The 26671-nt window shown below is 39.5% G+C and overlaps 1 protein-coding gene across 5 annotated transcripts in view; it reads left to right on the forward strand.

Moving 5' to 3' along the window:
* Positions 1 to 26671, forward strand: part of LOC130920027 (alpha-1,6-mannosylglycoprotein 6-beta-N-acetylglucosaminyltransferase B-like) — a 252584-nt gene that overhangs the window by 209374 nt on the left and 16539 nt on the right. For all 5 annotated transcript variants that reach the window (XM_057842819.1, XM_057842820.1, XM_057842821.1 and 2 more), the window contains 7 exons: positions 4952 to 5085; positions 7031 to 7161; positions 13458 to 13613; positions 15111 to 15257; positions 17106 to 17222; positions 17890 to 17964; positions 26167 to 26453. In XM_057842819.1, the coding sequence (XP_057698802.1) occupies positions 4952 to 5085; positions 7031 to 7161; positions 13458 to 13613; positions 15111 to 15257; positions 17106 to 17222; positions 17890 to 17964; positions 26167 to 26453 (1047 nt within the window). The remainder of the gene's footprint in view (positions 1 to 4951; positions 5086 to 7030; positions 7162 to 13457; positions 13614 to 15110; positions 15258 to 17105; positions 17223 to 17889; positions 17965 to 26166; positions 26454 to 26671) is intronic.

A 26671-nucleotide genomic window follows, 5' to 3' on the forward strand; every position in this document is an offset into this window, starting at 1 on the left:
TACGCCAATATTTTTACAGGATATTCTTTTTATCGACGTATTTTTTCCCCAATTGCTAAATAAATGGTATGGTTCTGACGAATAACAGTCTTGTGGTAAATGCAATATGAAATAATAAAATGCATTTACTTAGCGGCAAAATTACTCCACAACGGTCAAAACTGGCAACTTCACCTTTACTGTTGCACCCCTAGAACAATATTTTATGCCACTGTAGTTAGTCAGGCTTTTGTCATTTCCCTGCTCCGGCTTTCTTAGAATGTAAACAAACCAAGAGGCATGACAGCTAGCCGACATGCAAACCCGAACCGAGTGACGTCTCAAAGTCTTATTTTCGCTTGCGAAAAATCACACAAAACTAGCCTGGATCATATCACATGGCAGCGGGTTGGTCGGTTGTCTTCGCCAATCGGAGAGGAGAACTTTTCTACATTTCCGTCCATGATCAAACGTAAGTAAATAGTCCTTTATTTAAAGAAAGTTGTTAGTGTTTACTTTGTAACCGCTGTATTTGTGGCCATTTTTAACACAAAGTTGCAATTTCTGATGGGGTTGAAAATTGGACAAAACACCGGGCACACAAAGAGGGCAATAAACCGAGTATAGTGCTCTCCCTGCGGGGGGAGTGTGCAATAAGCCGCCGGTCATCGGCCGAGTGGCATTTTCGGTTGACAATCATCCACAAAATGCAAGCCACCTCCGTATTAAAACTTGTGCCATGTTCTCAGTATTTGACATAATACAAAATATGATATTTACTCACTTCCTCATAAGTCCAATGGTCCCAGAGTAGTAGGGCTTGTTTTGACCAATATCTGCAGTCAACGGGAACCTTTTGAAACCCACAAAGGCTCACACGCCTCTCCCTGGTGCAGCAACAATTTTCTGCAGCTGTTTGGCTGGCTTGATGTGAAGAATAAACAAATTAATCCCCAAAATCAACTAAATCCACAGTCCATCTGTCCGCTATAAAGCAATGCTGTATTGTGAGATGCTGACCCGGGTGACGTCACATTCGTATGAAAGTCACTAATTTTCATGGTGCGGGATTCAAAAATTGAATATATAAAACGATCACTTCCACACACATCCAAGCGATCCATTTCATTCAGGAGCATAAAACACCACGTGAAATATGAAATAAACATGCGTTTTGGTGTCATACGCAGTTTAAGGAAGACTGAGTTTCCCATGAGGACCAGCGCTGCGTTTCTCATAAGGACCAGTGCACACTCGCATAGTATCATAAAATCATGATGGTCGCCAAAACAATTAATTAATTGTTTATCATTTAATTAATTATAATACAACATTTCTGTTTCCAGCGGCTGTGTGAAAGACGAAAAGTAAAAAGGTAATGTATCCAGTTGTGGCCGGACAATAGCATATAACGGTTAGCAACCGTGTGGCTAACATCACGCTAGCGAGTGAAAGCTGGGCCAATGTTTGTTCTGTATATCCTTGTCCTCCTCATATCCTCCCTTTCAGCTTCTTCCTCAGACAAAACCTTTTGTATCTTTTGTTGCTCTTCCATCTGTGCAGAATTCGCACGAAAGTGTTAGCATCGACTTCCGTCTTTGTAATTAATGCGGAAAGGGGGAATTGTCGTATGCCGTAAAGCAGTCAGCATACTTGTAGTTTTTTTTGTGTGTGGCAGGGTTCCTGCCACCCTTCTCAAAGTTAATTAGTGCCAGTGAAAACGATACAGACCACCTCAAGGTATAAAAAGTGTCATTCAACTAGTTGTCAGTCAACATATCATAAATGTTTTGAAAATATTTCATAAAGGTTGAACGGTTGCTACCTAGTGTTGCTTTAAATAAAATAAATGAAAATAAAGCTCTGAAAATGAGTGAAAGGATAAGGTAACACTTTATTGGAACGTGGGTTCATAATTATGACATGACACCTGTCAACATGAATGAATGCTTGTGACGGATGTCTTTCAGTAAATTATGTCACTTCTGATGCTCGAAGTTGATAAAAACAGCTTCAGTTATGTTTTAATGGTGTCTGTTGGTTGTAGTCGATTTTAGTTCACAAACAATCATGGCGATAACTGTTGTTTTTGGGGGGGGAAATCTAAGAATACTTGGTGTATATTCGCGTACAGTACTTGCTTTTGATAAGAGAATTTACTGAATTACACTTACTGTAACTCATTAGCTGCCATTGACAGCGATAGACGTCCAATCCATTTGAAGTGGAAGGGTTGTTCAAATGGACTGGACGTCTTCTAGTCATAAAAACATTTAAGTTCACAGCTGAAAGATCGAAAGGGCCACATGATTGGACGCATGTCATCTTTAATGGCATTAAAAGAGTTCATAACAGCCATCATAATCATTCATTCATCGTCATAGTAGCTGTCATGTCAACATCATGACAGTCTTATGAACCCATATTCAAATAACGTGGTACCAAGGATAACAATATTAAAATACATATACTAACCCTAAACCTTATCTTATCTACAGTGGTATGAAAAAGTATTTGAACCTTTTGGAATTTCTCACATTTCTGCATAAAATCTCCATCAAATGTGATATTTTAAAATCTTTTTTAAAATCACACAGATGAAAAAAACAGTGTCTGCTTTAACTAAAACCACCCAATCATTTATAGGTTTTCGTATTTTAATGAGGGTAGGATGCAAACAATGACAGAAGCGGGGGAAATAAGTCAGTGAACCATCACATATAATATTTTGTGGGCCCCCCCCTTTGGCGGCAATAACTTCAACCAGGCGCTTCCTCTAGCTGCAGATCAGTCTGGCACGTCGATCAGGACTAATCTTGGCCCATTCTTCTCTACAAAACTGCTGTAGTTCAGTCAGATTCCTGGAATGTCTGGCATGAATCACTGTCTTTAGGTCATGCCACATCATCTCAATTGAGTTCAAGTCTGGACTTTGACATGGCCACTCCAGAACGTGTATTTTGTTCTTCTGAAACCATTCTGAAGTCTATTTACTTCTGTGTTTTGGATCATTGTCTTTTTGCAGCATCCATCCTCATTTTAGCTTCAACTGTCTGACAGACGGCCTCAGGTTTTCCTGCAAAACATCCTGATAAACTTTTGAATTCATTCTTCCATTAATGATTGCAAGTTGTCTAGGCTCTGACTTAGCAAAACAGCCCCAGATCATGATGCTCCCTCCACCATGCTTCACGGTGGGGATGAGGTGTTGATATTGGCGAGCTGTTTTTCCATTTTGCCAGTTTTCCTCCACACATTATGTTGTGTGTTACTCCCAAACAATTCAACTTTGGTTTCATCAGTCTAAGTCTCTAAGTGCCTTTTTGTGAACATTAAATGAGCAACAATGTTTTTCTAGACAGCAGTGGCTTCCTCCATGGAGGCCTCCCATGAACACCATTCTTAGCCATAGTTATAGAATAGAATAGAATAGAATAGAATAGAATAGAATAGAATAGAATAGAATAGAATAGAATAGAATAGAATAGAATAGAATAGAATAGAATTTTATTGTAAGTCTTTAACAGACACTCTGGGGTTCTTAATTACCTCTCTGAGTATTCTGCGCTGAACTCTTGGCGTCATCTTTGGTGGACGGCCACTCCTTGGGAGAGAAGCAACAGTGCCAACTTTCTCCATTGAGATTAATCTCTGTCGATTAATGAACATCCAGACTTTTAGAGATGGTTTAGTCTCCTTTCCCAGCTTTATACAAATCAACAATCGTTGATCGCAGGTCTTCAGACAGCTCTTTTGACCGAGCCATGATACACATCAGACAATGCTTCTCATCAAGACATTTCATACCAGGTGTGTGTTTTATAGTGGGCAGGGCTGCTTTAAACCAGTCATCGGTGATTGCGTTTCAATTGCTCTTCAAGTCTCCTTAGGCAGAGGTATAGTTCAATAGTTTACTTACTTTTCCCCCTTCTGTCATTGTTTGCATGCTATCCTCATTAAAATATGAAAACCGATAAATGTTTGGGTGGTTTTGGTTAAAGCAGACACTGTTTTTACTTCTGTGTGACTTTGACTAAGATCAGATGATATTTGATGGTGATTTTATGTGGAAATGTGAGATTCCAAAAGGTTCAGATACTCTTTCATACCACTGTATGATGGAAATTAGGGACAAAAAGCATTGAGGCTGCTGTGATCTGGAATGATCATATTTAGGGGGTGTTAGAATGGATTAATAGCTATTCTGATTATTTCAAAGATGACTTAAGGTATTCGTGTCAACGTCGATCTTGAAGTAATACTCTCTCCGATTCATTATTTTAGTGTAAGGCCCAATCATCTTATATAGCATTAGAAAACAAACGCAAAAAACATTTCTCCTTTTTCCATTTTGTAAAAGGAATATAAGGTTGTTGTTTTTTTTTTGTTTTTTTTGTTTTTTTTAGAATTTCCATATTATCAATAGTTTAAGTTTGACTCAATTTTTCTCCAAAGTCACTGTTGAGGCACGTAAAAAATGAAAAAGCTTTGAAAAATACATAAGTTGCACTAAGGAAGGCTGGATATTCCAATGAATTTATCAGCCAGGAGGAAGTTGTGAAGGTGAAGAAGTGGAAGCCACCTTTTAGCCCTATTTAATCCTTGTGAGCACAAAGACAGGTGAGATAGTGAGTTTTTCACTGGCAAACACAGAGGCATAGTGTGTGTTTAAATGTGTGTCTATGCAACAATGGCCTATCGTACTTCTTACTTTGAAACTGCTTTTGTTTCTTTGTTGTTTTTAATGCGTCATTGTTGTGATGTATCACCGGTGTGTAACTTCTACATCTTATCTCTACTTGTTTGCTATAAATTTCCCTCAACTCACATTATTCAAAGCTGAAAATGTCCCTTGAAGTGTTTCTGTCTTCAAAACTGTTTTTTTTTTTTGTTTTTGTTTTTTTTTGTTTGTAGATGAGCTTGCAAAATTTCAGGTGGCTTGTTTTAAAATGGCTGTGTTGTGTCGTTCCAGATGTCACATCCGAGTGATTGACACTTTTGGGACGGAGCCAGCTTACAACCACGAGGAGTACGCCACTTTGCACGGCTACCGTACCAACTGGGGCTATTGGAACCTGAACGCCAGGCAGTACATGACCATGTTCCGTAAGAAGCTCAGTGTGGCTATGTTTATCTTGTTGTTGAATGTGAAGAAATAGAAATTACAATCAAACCTCTAGAAAAAAACTTGCTTCTGTAGAGGGGAAGAGTATGTGTGAATGTAATTTTCGTTGTGAAAGCCCAGGCCATACGACACAACATGTTAGATGAACTTTTACCTTTCTGATATTGCCACTTTGTTCATCTGCTGTTCAAATTGCAAATCACAGCAAATTTAGTTGCAGAACTAGGTCAGTGATATAGCTATGCCCATAAATTGTTGCTATATATTTCAGTGGAGAATTTTTTGTATGTATGCATGTACTATATTTGCTTTGCTTTGTTTTTTTCAAAATGTTTTTTTTTTTTCTTTCTTTTCTTAAATTATACTTTTCACTTTGCGTTTCATTTTTATGGTTGGAAATTATGTGTGCTTTTTTTCCACTTTTATTACCTAGTCACCAAGAGATGTCGAGAGCTTGCAATGCTACTTTAAGCTAGGTAACAAATGCATTCAATCATGTTTTTTTTTCTTAAATGATACTTTTCACATTACGTTACATTTTTTGGTTTGAAATTATGTGTGCTTTACTTCTCTATTATTACCTAGCGTCACTAAGAGTTGTCAAGAGCTTGCAATGCTACTTTAAGCTAGGTAGCAAATGCATTCAATCATGTTTTTTTTTTTCTTAAATGATACTTTTTACATACCGTTACATTTTTTGGTTGGAAATTATGTGTGCTTTACTTCCCTTTTATTACCTAGCGTCACTAAGAGTTGTCAAGAGCTTGCAATGCTACTTTAAGCTAGGTAGCAAATGCATTCAATCATGTTTTTTTCTTGTTAAATTATACTTTTCACATTCCATTACATTTTTTGGTAGGAAATTATGTGTGCTTTTCTTCCCTATTATTACCTAGCGTCACCAAGAGTTGTTGAGAGCTTGCAATGCTACTTTAAGCTAGGTAGCAAATGTATTCAATCATGATTTTTTTTTAACACCATTCCGACTGTAGTTTCTATTTCTCTCTTCCCTAAAGTCATTTCCTGTCCAGCTGCATTTTCTGAATAAACTATTAAGTACACCAAACTCCCCTGTGCCACATTAAAACCTTTTCAGCCTTTAAAGACACTCAGATTTGCCATTCTGTGTCAGAGTAGCTAAATAGGACAGGTCAAAAATGAATGAATGCATTTTCATCGTCATGTGTCAATTTCTATACTTCCATCTGAATGATGGTAATGGTAATGGTAATGATAATATTGTTTGGGTTTTTTGAAGGTTTATAAAATGTGAGTAAAATCAGCACAATGGTTGATAAAGAAAATTATGAGTTGGGGGGGAAAACCAGTAAATAAAAAATGTTGGCAAGGCCTATCCTCAAGCAAGATTAACCTGCAGTAAGACTTAAACATTAATTAGTCTCAAATTACAGGTTTGAAATGTGACTAATACTTGTGCTCTTTTTTCATTACTTCAACGGCATACAGCGTCTATTTTCAGCAGCATCACCATTTAACAAACTCTCTGCCAGCTATACAAATGTATGTGTGACTTTATTTTCCCCATACACTTATTGTTCTCTGCCTCCTTAGTGTGACTCACTGAATTATTGGCTACATTACTCGGTGCTCTTCTCACTTTCACTTGTAAACCAGTCGGCTGTAGCGGCGCCATTATCATCTTTCTGTTGGTGCCCATGTTTCACTTTGACTACCTGCCCACTGAGACTAAACCCACACACTTGCTTCGTATGTATCCATAGCCAACAGCAGCTGGCTCAAGGACAGTGCCTCTTTATAATACTTAGGCATGCAGCTGTAGGGCTGAATTAGCAGTGGAATGAAACAAACCGGGTTGTTCTTTGTATCTGACTCACAGCACAACTGTCTTTGTCTCCCTCCTTTTGTCTCACCGTGTGACAACGTGCTCTCGTTGCCCGCATTTAGCTCACACGCCAGACAACTCCTTCATGGGATTCGTGTCAGAGGAGCTGAATGACACGGAGAAGAGGAGCATCCAGCAGAGCAAAGTCAACAGCATGGCAGTAGTGTATGGGAAGGAAGCCAGCATGTGGAAGGTACAAAGCAACAACAAACGGAGCTTGATCCCACATTAAAGCTTCCATTTGGCAGAAAAACACAAAGCAAAATTGGCTTGGGAAATATATTTAGTGTTGTGAAAGTAATTTATGAATTATAGGTAAATGTGTTGAGAAATGTGATGTCTAGCAATGTGTATTTTTGTGTGCAACTACAATGTTGTTTTATCCCTTTCTCACATTGCATCTGTCTGCTTGGATTCAAGCTTCAGGTAAGTGAATGTTATATATATTCTTTTCATAGGCAGGGTTTCCCTTACATACAAGATACTGTGGCAGCACGCCACACCAAAATAAATAAAAATTTAAGGCCGTTTCAAACTAGCAGGAGCCAAGTGTGAAGCAACCTATTCATTGTGTATTGTAATGACCGTAACTATGCGAGGCCCCCTTAAGAGACGATCGGGCTGGGGGGAAAAGAGTAGGAAGAATGGGAGAACGGGCGAGAAAGCAAGAGATAGGGATCGCATGTCGCGGCAGCCCGCTGTAATTCTGTTATTGTTTTTCTTTATTATTGTTACCAAAATTAAGTGGGTGAGCCAATAAAGACTCCTCTCCTTCTTCCCCATATCCGGGGCATTACAGTAGTTTGGATCGGACATTTCAGCGAAAGTGAGCGGTTCCGTCTTGGACGGAAGGCCAAATTTGAATGAATTTGTGCCGAGAGGCTGGGCCCAAAATTGAGCCTTGCCCGATTTTCAGAGCATCGCTGCACTAACTTCAACAACGAGGGGCAGGCGCACTTAAATCTGTGCTATCAGGCTGTTTCAACAAACGCAATCACGGCTGGCGAAACCTTGATAAATACGCTTTTTTCAAGTTTTGCGAACTCTGGGACACTCCAAAAATGACTGTCATAGCTCTCCTTGCTAAGTTAATGGTACCTCGATGTGCGTTCGCGTGGAAATGTAGTTCACGAATAACAACAAAAAACTATTCACCTTCTCACCGTAACTAGTAAAAACTTTTTAAACGGCTATTAGAATTTCCCCCCCTACTCCTTGAAATGGGTCCGTTGACAGAAGCACTATTATTGTTCTGGTAATGTTGCACGTATTAGGGCTAAATATAAGGAAAAAGAAGGACTACGACGGGCGTCTGCAACCCGCGGCTCTAGAGCCGCACGCAGCGCTGCCCTAATGGGTCCCTGGAGCTTTTTCAAAGATTTTTGAAAATGGAAAAAAATGGGGGACGGAAATATATATATATATATATATATATATATATATATATTTTTTTTTTTTTTTTTTTTTTTAATATGGTTTCTGTAAGAGGACAAACATGACACAAACATTCTTTCAATTTATTAATATCGCAATTAAACTTGCGGTGGCATCGTACAACAGAGTAGTCACGTGGTGTGTCATTCTCTATTGGACCCACTGCAGGGAAAATAAACATTTAATCATGAAGGCTAATTATGTATTTGTAGCTAACTTAGTCATTTTGATAGTAGGCTAAGATGGCTAATAGCGATACATACAGCCAGTGTTGCTTTCATTATAAGGCATAGGGAATTTGTGGAAACTTTCTTTTCTTTCCACAGCCTCTTAATGCACATTTCACCATGTTGTTGTTCTTCAGTCAAGCCTCAGTAGACTGATGCTGCATTCGAAGAAGGTTGGCGAAGTCGGAGTTTCAAAACTCTGACCATGAAAAATATCATTGGAACACCACTCAAACTTGGAGGCCCTAGTTGTGAAGTTGGAATTTTTAAAAAAATTACTCCGACTTCACGTGTTGCTTCAATCTGACGTCACTCGACAAAATGGCACAGCTCTTCAAAAAGCAGACCATCAATAGTAAAATTAAAAAAGGCAGTTTACAGTGTGTGCTATTTACCTTAGCTTCCTTTTTCCTCCACCATTTGATTGCTTACGAGAAGCGGGTTTGCTGGAGGTCAAAATGTCTTTTAATTGCCATAATTTTTTTAAAAATTGTCGGGTTCAGCAATCTTGCTGTTTACATTCGCTTGGAATGCTTTGAGGTCGCAACTGGTACCCTCCGAGTGGGTTAAGTCTGACCTCCCACCTTCCTCGAATGCAGCATGAGCACGAGTAACCAAAGCACTCCTCTCTAATGTGGTCGCATTACGCATTTAAAAAAATAGTCCTACAGAATAAAATGAATTATGGCAGTTTGGTGTGACATTGTTTTGGCCGCATGGATATTTGGAACGATGATCTGTGTTTTGGATTTATTTGACTATATTGGATCTGTTCGTAGATCTGTATCATTTTTTATTAGCATGCTAGGAAAGTGCCATTGACTCACGCTAGCTTAGCCACTCCGGAGCCCTGAAACTAACATAAAACTGACAAACTGCACGGAATTTGATGAAATCAACTCCACCGACTAATCGAAGATTAAGCCTAATATCAAAAATTCTGAACTTCTGCTCTAAAAGAGCCATATGTAAGATTGGTTGCCAAATATGGAACGGCAACCAGGATGAAAATATTGAAGAGTTTCCTCTTAGGGCTGCCAGATAAGCGTTTTGCATACGGAATCAAGCTGCGTTATCATACCAATGTTGCAGTTCAATCAGAGAGAGAGACGCTAACAAACTACACATGATCATTACGCAATGATCATGTGGACATACAGCATAAAATATCTGAACCTTTTGGAATTTCTCACATTTCTGCATAAAATCACCATCAAATGTGATCTGATCTTTGTCAAAATCACACAGATTAAAAAAAAAAAAAAAAATTTTTATGAGGATATTATGCAAATAATGAGAGGGGGGGGATATGTAAGTGAACCATTTAATATTTGTGCCCCCCCCCCCCCCCCCCCCAGATCCTTCCTGTAGCTGCAGATCAGTCAGGTACATCGATCAGGACTAATCTTGGCCCATTATTCTTTTTATTATTTATTTATTTATTATTTTATTCTTATTATTATTTATTCCATTCTGAAGTTTATTTACTTCTGTGTTTTGGATCATTGTCTTGTTGCAGCATACATCCTCTTTTTAGCTTCAACTGTCCGACAGACCGCCCCAAGTTTTCTTGCAAAACACCTTGTTAAACTTTTGAATTCATTCTTCCATTAATGATGACAAGTTGTCCAGGCCTTGAGGTAGCAGTACAGCCCCAAATCAAAGATGCTATCTCCACCATGCTTCACGGTGGGGATAAGGTGTTGATGTTGGTTAGCTGTTCCATTTTACTCCAAACATGTTACTACCAAACAATTCAACTTTGGTTTCATCAGTCCACAAAATATTTTGCCATAAGTTCTGTGGAGTCTCCAAGTGCCTTTTTGCGAACATTAAACGAGCAGTAATGTTTTTTTTTTTAGACAGTGGTGGCTTCCTCCGTGAAGTCCTCCCATGGACACCATTTTTGGCCATAGTTTTACTTATAGTTGATGTGTGCACACAGAGATATTGGACTGTGCCAGTGACTTCTGTAAGTCTTTAGCAGACACGCTAGGGTTCTTTTTTACCTCTTTGAGTATTCTGTGTTGAACTCTTGACATCATCTTTGGTGGACGGCCACCCCTTGGGAGAGAAGCAACAGTGCCAAACTCACTCCATTTGTAGACAACCTCTCTGAGTGTCGATTGATGGAACATCCAGACTTTTAGATATGGTTTTGTATCCTTTCCCAGCTTTATACAAATCAACAATACTTGATCACAGGTCTTTAGACAGCTCTTTTGACCGAGCCATGATGCACATCAGACAATACTTTTCACCAAGACAATTCTTACCAAGTGTGTGTTTTATAGCTTCAAACCACTCATCAGTGATTGGGCACACACCTGACTTAAACTGTTTTGGTAAAAATTGGTTTCAATTGCTCTTTAGACTCCTTAGGCAGAGGGTTCACATACTTATTTCCCCCCCTTTTGTCATTGTGGGCGTACTATCCTCATTGAAATATGAAAACCTATTAATGTTTGGGTTTTTTTATTAGTTAAACAGACACCGTTTTTTCATCTGTGTGATTTTGACAAAGGTCCGATCACATTTGATGGTGATTTTATGCAGAAATTTATGAGAAATTCCAAAAGGTTCAGATACTTTTTCATACCACTGTATCAAAATGCGTGAAGCCGCACTCTTTGCCCTAGTCAATCGACCCCCATCAATCAGTCAATCAACTAAACGGTGTACCACTAGCATGCCAACTTTGTCCACATTCCAAATGTAAATTCATCATATAGGAAAACTCAAAAGTACATCACCTTTCAAAGAGAAATTGTGCAACTTTGGTGTCTGTCTGCAATTTTTTATTTCTTCGTTTACAGTCCCCATTGATCAAAGTCCTTTGTCTTAATTCCGATTTTCCCATGACTCATTTGACATTTGCGACAAATGCTTTGTTGTTGTTTCGCTTTTGTTGCAGACGACATTGATAATTCTCACTGTTTAGGAAAGTTGTAGCAACCTTAGTTTAGCCTACAGAGCTTTGGCAACCTTGAACGTTGACAAAGAACTGATCTCATAATTGGCTTCTTGGTGGAGAGCAGAAAATCAAAACAAATACTACTGAAACGGGCTGAGTATCAACTCAAAAATGTTAAAATCTCGGCTTAACCATTGAGAACCCAACTGTTTCTTTAATGTATATTGAGTCTTACAGTCATTTAAAATAATACATGAAGTGCAACTCTTACATGTGGCTCTTTTAAGCATGTCTGCGTGTTATGGCTAAACATAATTATAAGCTGTATATACAGTTCAGTAAGTATTTAAATGTGCTTCTCAGTATTTTTTCTTCATCACTCAAATCATCTTTACTTGGTCCTAATAAAATCAGAGTGATTCAAGCCAGCACTTTCTAATCACACACATATTGAAGCTGTTAAAACCTCTCCTCGGGGTTATAAGAGTGTTAATGAGTGTGATCTGAGTGTATAAATGCTTCATACTAGGTTTCCAAAGGCTGATAAACAAAATTAGATTTTTCCAAATTCAAGGACGTAAAGATCCGTAAAACTGACACTTCAGAATTTAAATTCGCACAGACAGACAGACTATGTAAATATACAGTAAAAGGAGATTTCAAGCTTCCTGTGTTCCACTTTCCAATCATTTTCATTGTCTGGCGCAGTTAGTACTCCACGTAATCTCTCTTATCTGGGCAAAATCCCCTCGGAGAAGCTGATCGATCGTTTCTGCTTCCAGTTACGGCTGAAGGATTAACAAGGTGAGGGGGTCATAGTGTACGTGAAGCGATACAGTGAGCACACTAGACCAGCCCGTTTTGTTTTTAGGAAGGCCGGTCTTGTCTTAATGTTGCTATTCATCATTATTTGTGTTAAATATAAAATATATATTATAATAATATATATTTTTCTATATAAATCCCTTTTACTGTAATATTTATCTTATGAATAATGATTACAAAACAGGGACCCCTGTAGCTCTGCACTAAAGTACAGTTATAGCACTTTCAGTGCCATGGATGATGATCCTTCTGCTGTGAATTTAAATGTGTTTATCACTAGAAGACGTCCAATCCATTTGAAGTCTGAGGGTTGACACCAAATGAACAAATGTTCAAAGGGATGGTAGCCAATGACTTAAGGAGGGTGCACACATATCGACATTTTTTGAAATGTGGGAGACTCCAAAGATTTTTATCCCAAAAAAAAAAAACTTGTAAAACTGAGAAAGTTGAAATTTGTTTATTTCTCCACAATTGAGTATTTGGTTGTCTTGGTCTCTGAGTATATTTCTACCAATTAATGAAATTTGTGCATGTATCTAGAGAACATTCTCTGAATTTACTGTTCAGCTGCTTAGACACTGAGAACAAGAGTGTCCTTATGGTCTGAACAGTTTTAATGTATCCCATGGGAGTGATATACTCCCATTGTGGTTGTTCATTATGTTTTATTTATTAGGAGAAAGCAGCGAACAGGAAGGGGTTACGCTACCTATGAACTCAGTGGTGCTATCGTTAGCTAATTGTTTTTACCCGTGGACACCATGTGGGGATAAAGGAGGGAAGGTGAGTCAAAAGGAGAAGTGATTAGATGGGGTGAAGCATACACAATTTAGCAATGTGAGGTGGAGAACCCAGTATTATGTAAATCACCTTTAAATGTTGATATGTTGACATCCTAGACTATGCTACTTGATCGCTAATCCTAGCACCAACAATCTCTCTCCTTGAGTGTGTCTAATTGCACCCAGTCATGTGTGAACCCACTCACACACACACGTGTGATAATCCTGCAGAAAAGTGGAAATGCTGTGCGAGGGCATATTTTTTTGTTGAGTAACCTTGTGTCTGACTCTTCCGTCCCATCAGGGCAAAGAAGGTTTCCTTCAGATCCTTCACAAGTACATGGAGGTCCACGGCACGGTGTACTACGAGACCCAGAGACCTCCAGAGGTCCCGGCCTTTGTCAAGAACCACGGCCTGCTGCCCCAGCACGAGCTGCAGCAACTGCTGCGCAAAGCAAAGGTGAGAAACGCTTGGGGTAAACATTTTTTGTGTTTTGTGTAAATGGAAGAATGATTTGTTTCAATTAAATTTACACATTCATACGATCATTCCAGAGTTAGAGATTTGGGCTTTAAATAAAGATAAGACTAGACTTTTCTGGTTTTCTGCTACATATCCACCAATAATAGGTATTCAAAAAATTAAAGGGGTGATTAGCTCATCTTACAGATCAATTTTCAAACATTTTATCGCATGATTTTTTTTTTTTCTATTTGTAATATTTGGCATAGTCACAGTAACAGGGTTACAACACACACATTTATGAATAATTAAAAAACCCACACCTGTAAGACAGCAATGAAATAAGATCATGAAAATAAAATATAAATATAATTTTAACCGTTTTGTTTGAGACTGTTTGGTTATTAGGGATGGGATGGTATTTTAGGGGTTACTCCATAGGCGGAAAACACTAAGGCGACTTGAAGTTCTGCTCTGAGACCCCAAGTTTGGCCAAATTTCAAAATTGTCCTATATGCATGTGTGATGCATCATTGGAAAGCTTAAAATCTCGATTTTCTGGGGGGGGGGGGATTTGAACAGGAGGGCATTTAAAAAAAAAAAAATTAAACAGCAAAACCCTAACTCGAGGCGAGAGCACGCGAGAGCAGAATTAAAGACGCCACGATTTTAACGAGATATTGTCACGTACTTACCATGTTTCGATCCAAAAACTCCATGTAGCATGTATCACCGAGTGTCAAGACAAAGCTGTGAATGGCCACAGCCAGATTTTTTTTTTTTTTTTTTTTTTTTTAATGGTTAAAACATGGTGGTATAACAAGGGTTGCGATGCAGAAATCGTTGACAACAAGGAGTGATTGAGATTTTCTTTTTCATATAGTTACCCTTTTAAACGTTATTTTTCAATTTTTCTTTTTTTGGATCAATTATTTATCATCTAACATATCGGTCAAAATGCAACAGTAACAAAACAAAACAAAAAAATACAATTAAGCGATAGTTATGAGGTAGAAATCCATGACTTTTTGCAGACGCCAAATTTTTCATTGTGACATAATTTGTTTAAAAGTTTAAAATATGCAAGTGAATAATTTTTTTAAAGTCGTTTTTTTTTTTTAACTAAATATTAGACATCAATTAATAATTAATGATTCTAAGCTAAAAATGATAGACATTTTGAATAATAAATATAATTACTTCTTTTTATGGCTAGCGTGACGTCTGTAAACGGGGGTTTTCAGGGTAAAACGGACAAATTAAAAATAGTTCGGCTTACAATACTGCAGCTTCTTTTAAAGAGGAGTGCAAGAGCAGAAACTGCTTTTTCAGTCTTGTCTGTTTTCCGCCATATATATATGTACTGTATAGTATATATATAAAACTTCCATTTTCAGCATTTTGTATGTTGATTATTAAAAATTTTGAAGAGTAGGATGTGAAACGTCCTCCATTTATGGAATGACCCTGATGCACTAATTCATCTGTCTGCAGCTCTTCATCGGCTTTGGTTTTCCCTACGAAGGCCCCGCCCCCCTGGAAGCCATAGCCAATGGCTGCGTCTTCTTGCAACCAAAGTTTAAACCGCCTCATAGCTCGCTCAATCACGAATTCTTTAAAGGCAAGCCCACGTCAAGGGAAGTAAGTAACGGACACTCCATCCGAACTTTTATCCCTTTTATTTACAGTGGGGCAAATAGTATTTAGAATTAGTATTTAGTAAAAAGTATTTAGTCAACCACTAATTGTTCGAGTTCTCCCACTTGAAAATATTACTGAGGCCTGTAATTGTCAACATGGGTAAACCTCAACCATGAGAGACAGAATGTGGGGAAAAAAAACTAGAAAATCACATTGTTTGATTTTTAAAGAATTTATTTGCAAAGCATGGTGGGAAATAAGTATTTGGTCAATACCAAAAGTTCATCTCAATACTTTGTTATGTACCTTTTGTTGGCAATAACGGAGGCCAAACGTTTTCTGTAACTCTTCATAAGCTTTTCACACGCTGTTGCTGGTATTTTGGCCCATTCCTCCATGCAGAGCTCTTCTAGAGCAGTGATGTTTTGGGGCTGTCGTTGGGCAACACGGACTTTCAACCCCCTCCACAGATTTTCTATGGGGTTGAGATCTGGAGACTGGCTAGACCACTCAAGGACCTTGAAATGCTTCTTAAGAAATCACTCTTTTGTTGCCCTGGCTGTGTGTTTGGGATTAGTGTCATGCTGAAAGACCCAGCCACGTCTCATCTTCAATGCCCTTGCTGATGGAAGGAGATTTTCACTCAAAATCTCTCGATACATGGCCCCATTCATTCTTTCCTTTACACAGATCAGTCGTCCTGGACCCTTTGCAGAAAAACAGCCCCAGAGCATGATGTTTGCACCCCCATGCTTAACAGTGGGTATGGTGCAATTCAGTATTCTTTTTCCTCCAAATACGAGAACCTGTGTTTTTACCAAAAAGTTCTATTTTGGTTTCATCTGACCATAAGACATTCTCCCAGTCCTCTTCTGGATCATCCAAATGCTCTCTAGCAAACCGCAGACGGGCCTGGACGTGTATTTTCTTCAGCAGGAGAACACGTCTGGCAGTGCAGGATTTGAGTCCCTGGCGACGCATTGTGTTACTGTTACTGTGGTCCCAACTCTCTGTAGGTCATTCACTAGGTCCCCCCATGTGGTTCTGGGATTTTTGCTCACCGTTCTTGTTATCATTTTGACGCCACGGGGTGAGGAGGGAGTTGAAAGTCCGTGTTGCCCAATGACAGCTCCAAAACATCACTGCTCTAGAGGAGAACTGCATGGAGGAATGGGCCAAAATACCAGCAACGGTGTGTGAAAAGCTTGTGAAGAGTTACAGAAAACGTTTGGCCTCCGTTATTGCCAGCAAAGGGTACATAACAAAGTATTGAGTTGAACTTTTGGTATTGACCAAATACTTATTTTCCACCATGATTTGCAAATAAATTCTTTAAAAATCAAACAATGTGATTTTCTGTTTTTTTTTTCACATTCTGGCTCTCATGGTTGAGGTTTACCCATGTTGACAATTACAGGCCTCTCTAATATTTTCAAGTGGGAGAACTTGCACAATTAGTGGCTGACTAAATACTTATTTGCCCCACTGTACTTATTTCACACCAATTACTACTTTCCTTCTATCCCCAGCTTTTAGAATTCTAGGAGAGCTAGAGAGCAAAATGCGGGAATAGAGGAGTTTTTCTGCAGCTCTCCAAGGATTTCTTTTTTATTTCGGGATTTCATATTGGGTTTTTTTATATCTTAGTGTATTTTCTACTGCTTCATTTTATATACTTCAGCTATATTCTGCACTATCCCACTTTATTAATGGTATAAAACAAGGCCAGCCCACTTTAACCCAGGAAATGTAATCTCATGGTGGTATGAAATGTTGACCACGGAGAGTGCGATATTTCATAACAGACAATATCCAATACAAAAAAAAAATCGTGTTGTTGTTGTGCAGGTGTCGTCCCAGCATCCGTATGCGGAGCAATACATCGGACGTCCTCACGTCATGACGGTGGACTACAACAACTCTGTGGAGTTTGAAGCTGCTATCAGAGAAATTATGAGGACCAAGGTAGCTTCACCCACCAAGAAAACATTTTGCATTCTCTCCTCCTGGCACTTATCTATGCACACACATACACAAACGACCACAATAGGACTGTGTGTAGTCCACTGAGCTCTTGAGCTCTACCTACACATTATGGCCATTATCTACAAACCATACACACACACACTACACTCACACATTCTGTTCAGTCATGCAGGACAAAGCAATCTCTTGCTGTCTGACTAGTCATCGTGTTCCCATCAATCTTTCTTTCTTTTTGTCTTTTCATCAAACGGTTCTCAATGGTTTTGAAGATGGGGAAAAAAAAGGTTTTATGAAAGTAGATCAGCTCTACAACCATCTTTGCTTCTCTCCTTAAACTACATCATCATGCAGCGTGTGCCCCGATTCTATCGCACCTTTAGACTCTAATCTGATTGCCTTATGCAGTTATTTCTACGGTTATAGAACACGCCGGCAGTTTGTCTCCGGCTAATTAGGCAAATAAAGCATTTTCAGCACGCACCTCACAGCTGGCTCTCTGTTTGGCTGGCATACAAATACAAAGCCTTCAATCCATCATCCACACCGTTTTCATTGGAGTCTATCAGGTACTCATATGGAAAAATCCACTCGGAAGTGACCGTTGAAGATCTGCAACTTTACTGGTATTGCTGTTTGTGTGTTGCAGGTCGTACCGTACCTACCTTATGAGTACACTTGTGAGGGCATGCTGGAGCGAGTGCACGCCTACATACAGCAACAGGTGAGATGTTACATGCTATTCCCATTCATTCATATACACCACAGTGAGCAGAGACTTGAACTACACAATTATACAGCAGTTTAGTCAGTACTGAGTACCACTCTTAGTTGAAATGTGCCTGTCAAACTAAACAAAAGCAGGTTTTTGTATTTAACAAAGCCAAAATGCCTGAAGAAAGATTTAATGACATTGTTAATTAGCAACTGCTGTGGTGCTTTAATTCTTTGAGCAACAGATTGAACACAAATGTTTCCGCAACAACATGCAGGCACACATTTTATAGTAAGAATGCAGTTCCATTTCTTTATCGCAAAATACAAGCGATGGTGTAAATATTTTAGTTATTCTTATTTTGGGTTGAGGGATAGAATGCCACAAGAATTTAAAAAATCCCTATTTCAAAGAACGAAAGAATGTTACGGTAAAATATATTGTTTTCAAGAAAATTTATAATCTTCGCAAGAGCAAAGACATATCGTGGAAGTGAAAGATTGTAATCCCACAAGAGTAAAGTTTTTTTTTCATGAATTAGTCGTTTAAATCATAGTTGAAGGGAAGAATGTAGGCCTGCACAATGTCAATCGTTTGAACTTCGCAATGTGCGCACGCGCAACAGTCCCATTGCAGGACGTGCAATTGTTTTTTGTTTTTAATCAATATAAACTTTGTTTTTGTTTTTTTTTTCATAAAAGCAGCAATTGTGCAGAGACAGGGCTTCCTGTATCCCTTTTATATACACCAATCTTCATCATTCACAGATAGACCACCTTAGTCTGGATTAAACGGTATTATATGAATACTACGGATGTCCCGATCGCATGTTTTTGCACCCAAGTACAAGGCACCTGATTTTGAGAATCTGCCGATACTGAGTGCTGATCCAATACCGAAAAACAGTTGTTGTTTTCTTTCGCTTTGACGCTCATGCTGCTGAGAACAGCCTCTTACTAACACATCGAATGAGTTGCCACAGCCCACTTCAGACTGTGTACAAAGCTTAACGATGATTAACACATTTCTGCCTTTGATCGCAGAGCTACCGAGGTGTCTCTGGCCAGACTAAAGCTACAAACCTGTCAATCATTGTTAAATTTAAGTACCAAACTCCAGCTGGACTTGGGACCAACAAAAGCAGCAGGAGGGAGGGTGAGAGGTTGTACAAGCATGAAGCAAAAAAACATAAATACAGTGATACCTTGACATACGATCGCTTCGACACACGATCTTTTCGACATCCGACGTAAAATTTGACTCGCTATTTGATTCTACATCCGACGACATGCTCGAAATACGACGACATGACAGCACCACAGACGAACACACGGCAGATTTTTTTGTGTGAGAAATCAACACAGATTTCAAAAAGGTCGGTACAGGTGGTGAAACAAGGAAAAAGGTGACGCTTACCTTCTAAATGAAGATGAAAATTATAGAGAAATATGAGCATGGGGTGCGCATCCGTGAACTGGCTCGACAATACATTTCCACGGTCGTCCTCAGACCACCGTTCGATAAGGTGACAAATATTATTGTGGTAACATCGCTAAAGAAATCGCTAGCTTCGTCACATTTTTATCATTTAGTTCAGAACTTATCCAACACAAACCGCCTGCTGTCCGCCGCAGTTGACGGTGTTCTCAAGAAAACATTGAAAGTGAAAGTAAACTCTCAAGCTCACCGCTCCCTCTCTCTGTCACGTCAGCCACGCGGTACGTTCAGCTACAGCAAAAAACATCCGCCACATTAGAACCTGATTCGTTGCATTATTGCAGGAATTATTATTATTATATTATTCCGGTTTTTATTTATAATTTATTTGATTTTGCCATTTGCCAGCGGTATTTATTAAGGATTTAGTGTAGGTTTTTGAGCTGTGGAACGAATTAATGGAATTATAATGTATACCTATGGGAAAATCCTACTCAACATACGACCATTTCGACTTACAAACAAGGTCCTGGAACAAATTAACTTCGTATGTAGAGGTACCACTGAATATATTTTTCAATTAAAAACCCGATCCTTTTCACCAGATTCCGATCCCCTGAAGAATGGCGCGATCGACCCAATTTCCGATCACATGATCGGAACAGGACATCTCCAATGAATACAATGTGGTCATACTTACTTAACCAAAGTCTTTCCAAACAGAGCCATTCAAGTCTTCTGGTGAAATTTTTCTAGTTTTAATTAAGCTTGAGAACGATAAACCGATACGACCGGATATCCGGTTTTACAGGTGAGGCATACAGCTGTATCGATAGTAAAGTTACCATTCGACAGTAATTAGCCATTAAATATTCAATGAACCGATTGTAGAGATAAAATTCGGCTATCGCGAGCACAAGAATCGGCTGCTAATGCTTAGTTCAATGCATTGCTTAATATGATAATTTAGCTTTTACCTCACATGCTGCGCTTGTGTCATTCACCACACAGCACACTTAAATTGTGACCGCCGTCGTGGTTGCCTCAACTTCCCATTCATTTCGGCAGAACCGCTAGTAGTCGCCGTCATTACCTGATCGTCACGGGCGTGTCATCACAACGCGAGAGCTAACAAAACCACTGTAACGCACGCATTTTTTTCACAGCCCAAAATGAAACTAGTAGTGGCAATGAAGCAACATGCTTAAACAATGGACAGTTTGCGCACCACGCCAGCGACGTGCAGCGATTGATTTTCAACACACCCAGGAAGACAAAAGTCGGACTTTGAAGTGACGAAGGCAGCCAGATCTGTTCGCATGGGACAGAACTAGTGTGAAGTGTGAAACGGTACAGAGATCGTGAGTTTTTAACCCTAAAAAATAACCCACTACAATGGTGGAAAGGGCGGCATATTGTTTCCACGAAACGCAGTCTACTTAAACATGAACATGTGGATCAGTTGATCTTCGTCAAGAAAAATCTGCCCTTCAAAAAAAAAATATAGACAGTGATGAGGAATAAAAAAAATGTGGAAGCACAGGCATAAGTGAATGACTCTGCTGTGTATAAGGTTAAAGTAATGATTATAGACCTGTCTGTCTGCCGTTTTTATTCTCCCAGGTATACCAGGGGTAAAGCATAATTTATCATTTATTTATGATAACACTAGCAGGTTTAATTTTTTTTCTAGAGTTGCTGCATATAATTAATATTTTTTGCTTGTAGGATGTTTATGTTGAAAGTTTGCACTTAAATGACTTACCTATTGTGTTCAAAACACCAGGAAATACAGTAGTTAAATTACTGCACTTTAGTCTGTCACTGGAGTTTTATTATCAATCCCATCCAACAAAATGACGGTCTTATAGTAAGCTTTTTTTTTTTTTTTTCATAAAAAAATAAAACATAACATTGGTATGAAATTTTGTTTTTTAATTTAATCTTTTTTTAATATGTTTAAAATACTGTACGAACACACAACGTTTACTATCGTATCATTTTCACTCTGTATCGAACCGTATCGTTCTTAAACTGTATCGAATCGTATCGAATCGCTCGGCCTTAAAAATGTATCGTTTTTTTAATCGAATCGTAACCTGTGTATCTAGATACATATCGAATCGGCTTCATGCCAGAGATTCCCAACCTTAGTTTTAATATCGCAATAAATATCGCAAACCCCCAAAAAGTCGCAATGTCAGTTTTTTTCCAATGTTTTTCAGCCCTAGAGGAAGGTCATGTTATCTGTTTTGCTTATTGTCACAGGTTCACTGGTGAGGCTATGGCACAATTTGTTTCAAGTTATTCGGTGTACCCCCAACGGCTAATAGGAGTATACAAGCAATTTGAAAACCACTGCACTGTAGTGCGTAAAATAGAGGTTCATCACATCTCCTCAATATCTTCCACCGAACTGTCAGTTCCTTTCAACATGCTCACAAATCTAATTCCTCCCTCTGGGTTCGAAGCACTATATCTAATGACATTGATGAAATGGGGACAAGTCATGCAAGAAGAGATGCGCCAAGATGATGTATTTGTAATAGTGCGGACGGCAACCAGATGATAATTTGTGTTTTGAATGTCGTTTTCATTATTTACACCTCAGGTGTCAGACATGACTAAAGACTTTAGTAAACTATCTAGCTAGTGTCTTTAGTTCGCCAGCCAGCCAACGCAGCCTCCCTATTACTGCAGAAGTGAATTTAAAGCCATGTTAATGAGACATTCAAGCACGAAAATAAAATTTAGGAGGACAAAAAACATGCCGCAAGTGTTTCATTGTCACATACAGTAAATCTGTGTTGTCGTTAGATGAAAGCTTTATAAATTGTTGATAAATTCGCTGGTGCCTCTCTTTTTAGCTTCACCGCTGGCGCCAATTCCTGAGCATAATCTGCTTTCATTGTTGGGGTCACTTTTCGGAGTTTAATTTTTCTCTACGTATTTTTATATACTCATGTTCGGTCAGCATTGAGTTGGGAGAGGCCAGCCCCACAGCTGGCTGATCGAAGACAACGCGGGAGAAGAGCTCTGTAAAAAATGCTCCTCACCGCGTCATCCACCATGGGAGGACCAAAAACGGGCACTGAATTGAAGAATACTATTAAGTAAGGGTGTAACGGTACATATATTTGTATTGAACCATTTCGGTACGGGGTGCTCGGTTCGGAACGGAGGTGTACCGAACGAGTTTCTGTCGTAATGTAACCCTTACTTTTCGAGGCTGTGAGTCAATCGGGTTACAGTTTCTTTGTGTAGATTATATTTACTCCGTCTTCTCTACTATAATGAGGACCAACACGTACAGTATATAACCCAGAAACCAGTGAAACGCGGGCGATAAAGTCAATCAGCCAGTGCACACCAGTCGCAGTGCAGCCGCATGTTAGACACGTCCCAGAAGCGGCTCAACGCGACGCACGCAAAAAGAACGGCAGAGTTTATTATTTGACGCGAGACGCGGCCCTCCTCAATACTACTAGCTAGGATCGGGCAGACCAGAAGTCACTCATGTAAAAATACGATGGATCCGGTCGATTTTCAAACTAACATGCAATCGTAACCCACTTTTTGAGTCAATCACATCTCTTGTGTGGTTGATCGGGGCACAGTTGACTTGTCTTTGTTGATTTACTGCTGTCTTCTCTGCTATACAATAATAAGAACCAACACGGCCCCGTGTTCATTACAAAACCCTCCTACCACGACAAAACAAGTAGGAACGAATATTCACATAGGAACAAAAGTTATACAACATAAAATATACAATATAAAGGAATACTACATCACATTTGTAAAATATAAACACATAATGAAATAAATAATAGCCCCTTTAAATAAAATAAATTGAAATGAGCTAAAACACCTGTAATTAAATAATAAGAATAAAACACAGATCCTGCTTACACAATTAAATTTATTAATTTCTGTGTGGCGCTTTAACTTGAGAAAATCCACCAATAAAAGCTTTTGAAAACCGTTCATAAGAAAAAAAAAAAAAGATTCATTGTGGCATTTCATTTGTAAAATACATGTTAAAATCTTTGTCATCGGGATTGCTTTTCTCTTTAGCACAGGAGTTCTTTTTTCTTCTTTCTTTCAGAAAGAATGCTGACCAATACGCGGGGTCTGAAAGGCAAATTGTTGTTGGATTATTATCTTTAAATACCCGCTACTTTATGAGCAAAATTCTAGCTTTGTATAGGCTAATGTTCCTATTGTTGAAACCACAAAAGTGTGTAATTAACAACTAGCACATTTATATTTTGCATTTTGTTTTCTTACTGTACCGAAAATGATCTGAACCGTGACCTCAAAACCGACGTACGTACCGAACCGAGATTTTTGTGTACCGTTACACCCCTACTATTGAGATGTTTAAAGGTTCAAGAAAAATGTGTGGAAAACAACAAAACAAGAGGAGCAGGAATGCAACATCGTGATCGTCCGCCTCCATTGTTTATGATGCTGTCATGCCGCACTAAAAATGGCGACGGCATGACGTCACTTCCTTATTCTATGATGGTCGTACGGAGACAGCAGTCCGTATTAAGCAGCGGGTAATATTACCCGCCTACATTATTCGTCTAACAACTAATCAGGAAAATAGGCATACTAGTGTAGCCGACATGCTGCACAGTCCAACTAATTAGAAGTTTAAGGCATTATCTGTCCTAGTGTAGACGTAGCCTAAAGCCTGAGTTATACTCCTGCGTTGCGGTGACGGCAAAGTGATTACGGCGTCAATGAGCATTCGATAGTTCTGCGGTGAGGGAATGCGTTGCTCTGTAATTCGCCGCCAAGCCACTAGAGGGGTGGGGCGTTATGTTTGTACGGTTTTGGGGCATGCTTGTTGACTTCCGCTAGTCTAGTTTAACGGAGAAAAAAATAAACAATGCAAGATGGAACGCTAGAATGTAAATCTTCTGCTCATCAACATTGAATAAATGTTGATAATACAAATGTTGAGGGGCAGGCGACCCAGAAGACGGTTTCAAGGCGGTCGGCCGACTTTTGATGCCCCACAGAGAGTTCTAGACTCAGGTGGAGACAGCTAGCTGTGGCGGCTAGCTTCAAACCGGCGTCGAGCACTGCGTCCAAGGTCTGCAAAGCCCTCCAGCCCGATATGTTTGCGGTGTCCTACAACCAGCCATAGCAGATTTCTGGCGTCTATGGAACTTCCCAAACTGCGTTGGGAGCCTTGATTTTAACGTTATCATAAAAAGCACCGAGGCAATCTCAATCAGTGATGATGTATCGTGTGTCAGCTGTCTGTTATTGAAAATTAAAGATCAAAACAACTGTTTTGACACCAAACCTGTGCTCTATTCTTCATATACTTGAAGTGTGACACGTAAATAAGTCACAGACTCACAGCAAACATATGTACTCAATAAATGATGAAGTGAACCAACCAAAAATACGACATAAAGTGATAAAAAGTTTTTGGCTGACTGGGTCACCGCTTCGTGTGGCCACTCGATTCCGAACACACGTGGTTCTTGCATTTTTTTTTAAATCGCCGACCTTGCCATTTGGCAATCATGATAATGTCTTGACGAGACAAGCTCTTCGATGATACTCCCATCAGCTTGGTCCATTTTTGTGTGTAGAAAAATAATGTTTTACAATGGCGGTGATTTAACGCTGAACCGGAAACAACAGTCTGAGCGAACCAATCATAGTCCATTTCCGCCACGTCATATGCGTTGACGTGACGCTAGGCTGACACTAGGGTTTAAAAAATCAATAGGAGCGCGTCAGGCTACGGCGCAGGGTCGTAAATCGGGTGTTCCTTGACGGCGTAGGTCTGACGCGGAAGTATAACACTGCCTTAAGACACCGATTAACCGCGCTAAATGCTAATGCTAACACGAACGCTATGCTAACGCGAACGTTATTCTAACGCTACAAGTTAGTTTAGTGTGTGATGATCACTCAGCACAGACCTTTAATGGCTAAAGCAACATGGCATATCTAGCCAAGATGAGAAAGCAAAACTTACTAAGCAGCACCTGACACATACTGTGTGTTTCACAAAAGGAGCCTGGAATGGGAACATGCTTACTCACAAGCGTGTGTGTGTGGGGTGGGGGGATCGAGGCAGGGGGCACTTCACATGAGTGACTCGACCAAACACTGCTAAATGCGTGCTGACTACACATATAATAAGAAAACATTACACATTGTGAATTTATGACGGAAACAATGCCAAATTTTCATCTCGTCCTCGTGTCGTCATATGACAACTGGCATCCAGCTCGTTATGTTTTAGTCTCCCAAGACACGTTTTCAGCACGTCGCTGCCATGAAAAAATTGTGTGTTGCCGAAATATTTTCGTTATTGGCATCGTTGACGAAAACAACACTTGTATGATGTTATGGGAACCTACTGTCCATTAGAAAATACACCTATTTGCCGTTTATTTTGCTGAGGCCAAAGCATGTGTAATATAGAAATATTGCTTTGACACTATCTTGTGTTGAAGTAGGTCAAGCTGCTTTAGTCAGTCAGACAATGGCCTTGTCTAATAAAGTAGTAAAAAACAAAACAAAAAAAGTTTTTTCGTTGCGGCATTGTATAGTATAGCGGAGCTTAGTCCTGATCGCCCACCATTATTAAGGGTTCACTCTTGGCTCTAGCGTAGGAGTTGAAGTTCATCCTAGACCACAAACCCTACCGTAAACAAAACAAAACTACCAATGGTCCAACAATGGACCATTATGGACCATTATTTGCCAACTGATTATGATGTGTTCTCTCACCAGGACTTCTGTGCCCCCGAGCCACCGTTTGTCGCCGCCAACGTGTCCAAACAAGGCTCCGCTGGCACTGGCGGCCTAACGAGGCCTCTCTTTACACCCCTGCCTAACTCCACAGCTCTGGGCTGGGCGCCCGACGCGACCTATGCCCCAAGCGCCTGGCCTCCGCTCAGCTCACTGAGACTGCTTGTGTCTCAAGAAGGCGAGTCGTGTGTGGGGGCGTGCCGGAGCCACGGCTTCATCTGTGAACCGGCTCACTTTCGCTTCATAAACAACAAGGAGGCTCTGCGCAGGTAAGGTAGCACAAATTCAAAAAACGGCCTTGACTAGTGCCTCAGTTAGTTTTTGTTATTTTAATGTCTTTTTTTAATTCTATAATACATGAATGTTTTATCCCAGTTGGAAACCCAAGTTACGTGTTATTTCTGTATTAGTCATGGATTCGCTATTCACAAGTTCACCTATTCATGTACAGTATTTGCAGAAAACCTATTCACAAATGTTCTCTTTT

The sequence above is a fragment of the Corythoichthys intestinalis genome, chromosome 8 (genome assembly GCF_030265065.1).
Source record: "Corythoichthys intestinalis isolate RoL2023-P3 chromosome 8, ASM3026506v1, whole genome shotgun sequence".
NCBI classification, from domain to species: Eukaryota; Metazoa; Chordata; class Actinopteri; order Syngnathiformes; family Syngnathidae; genus Corythoichthys; species Corythoichthys intestinalis.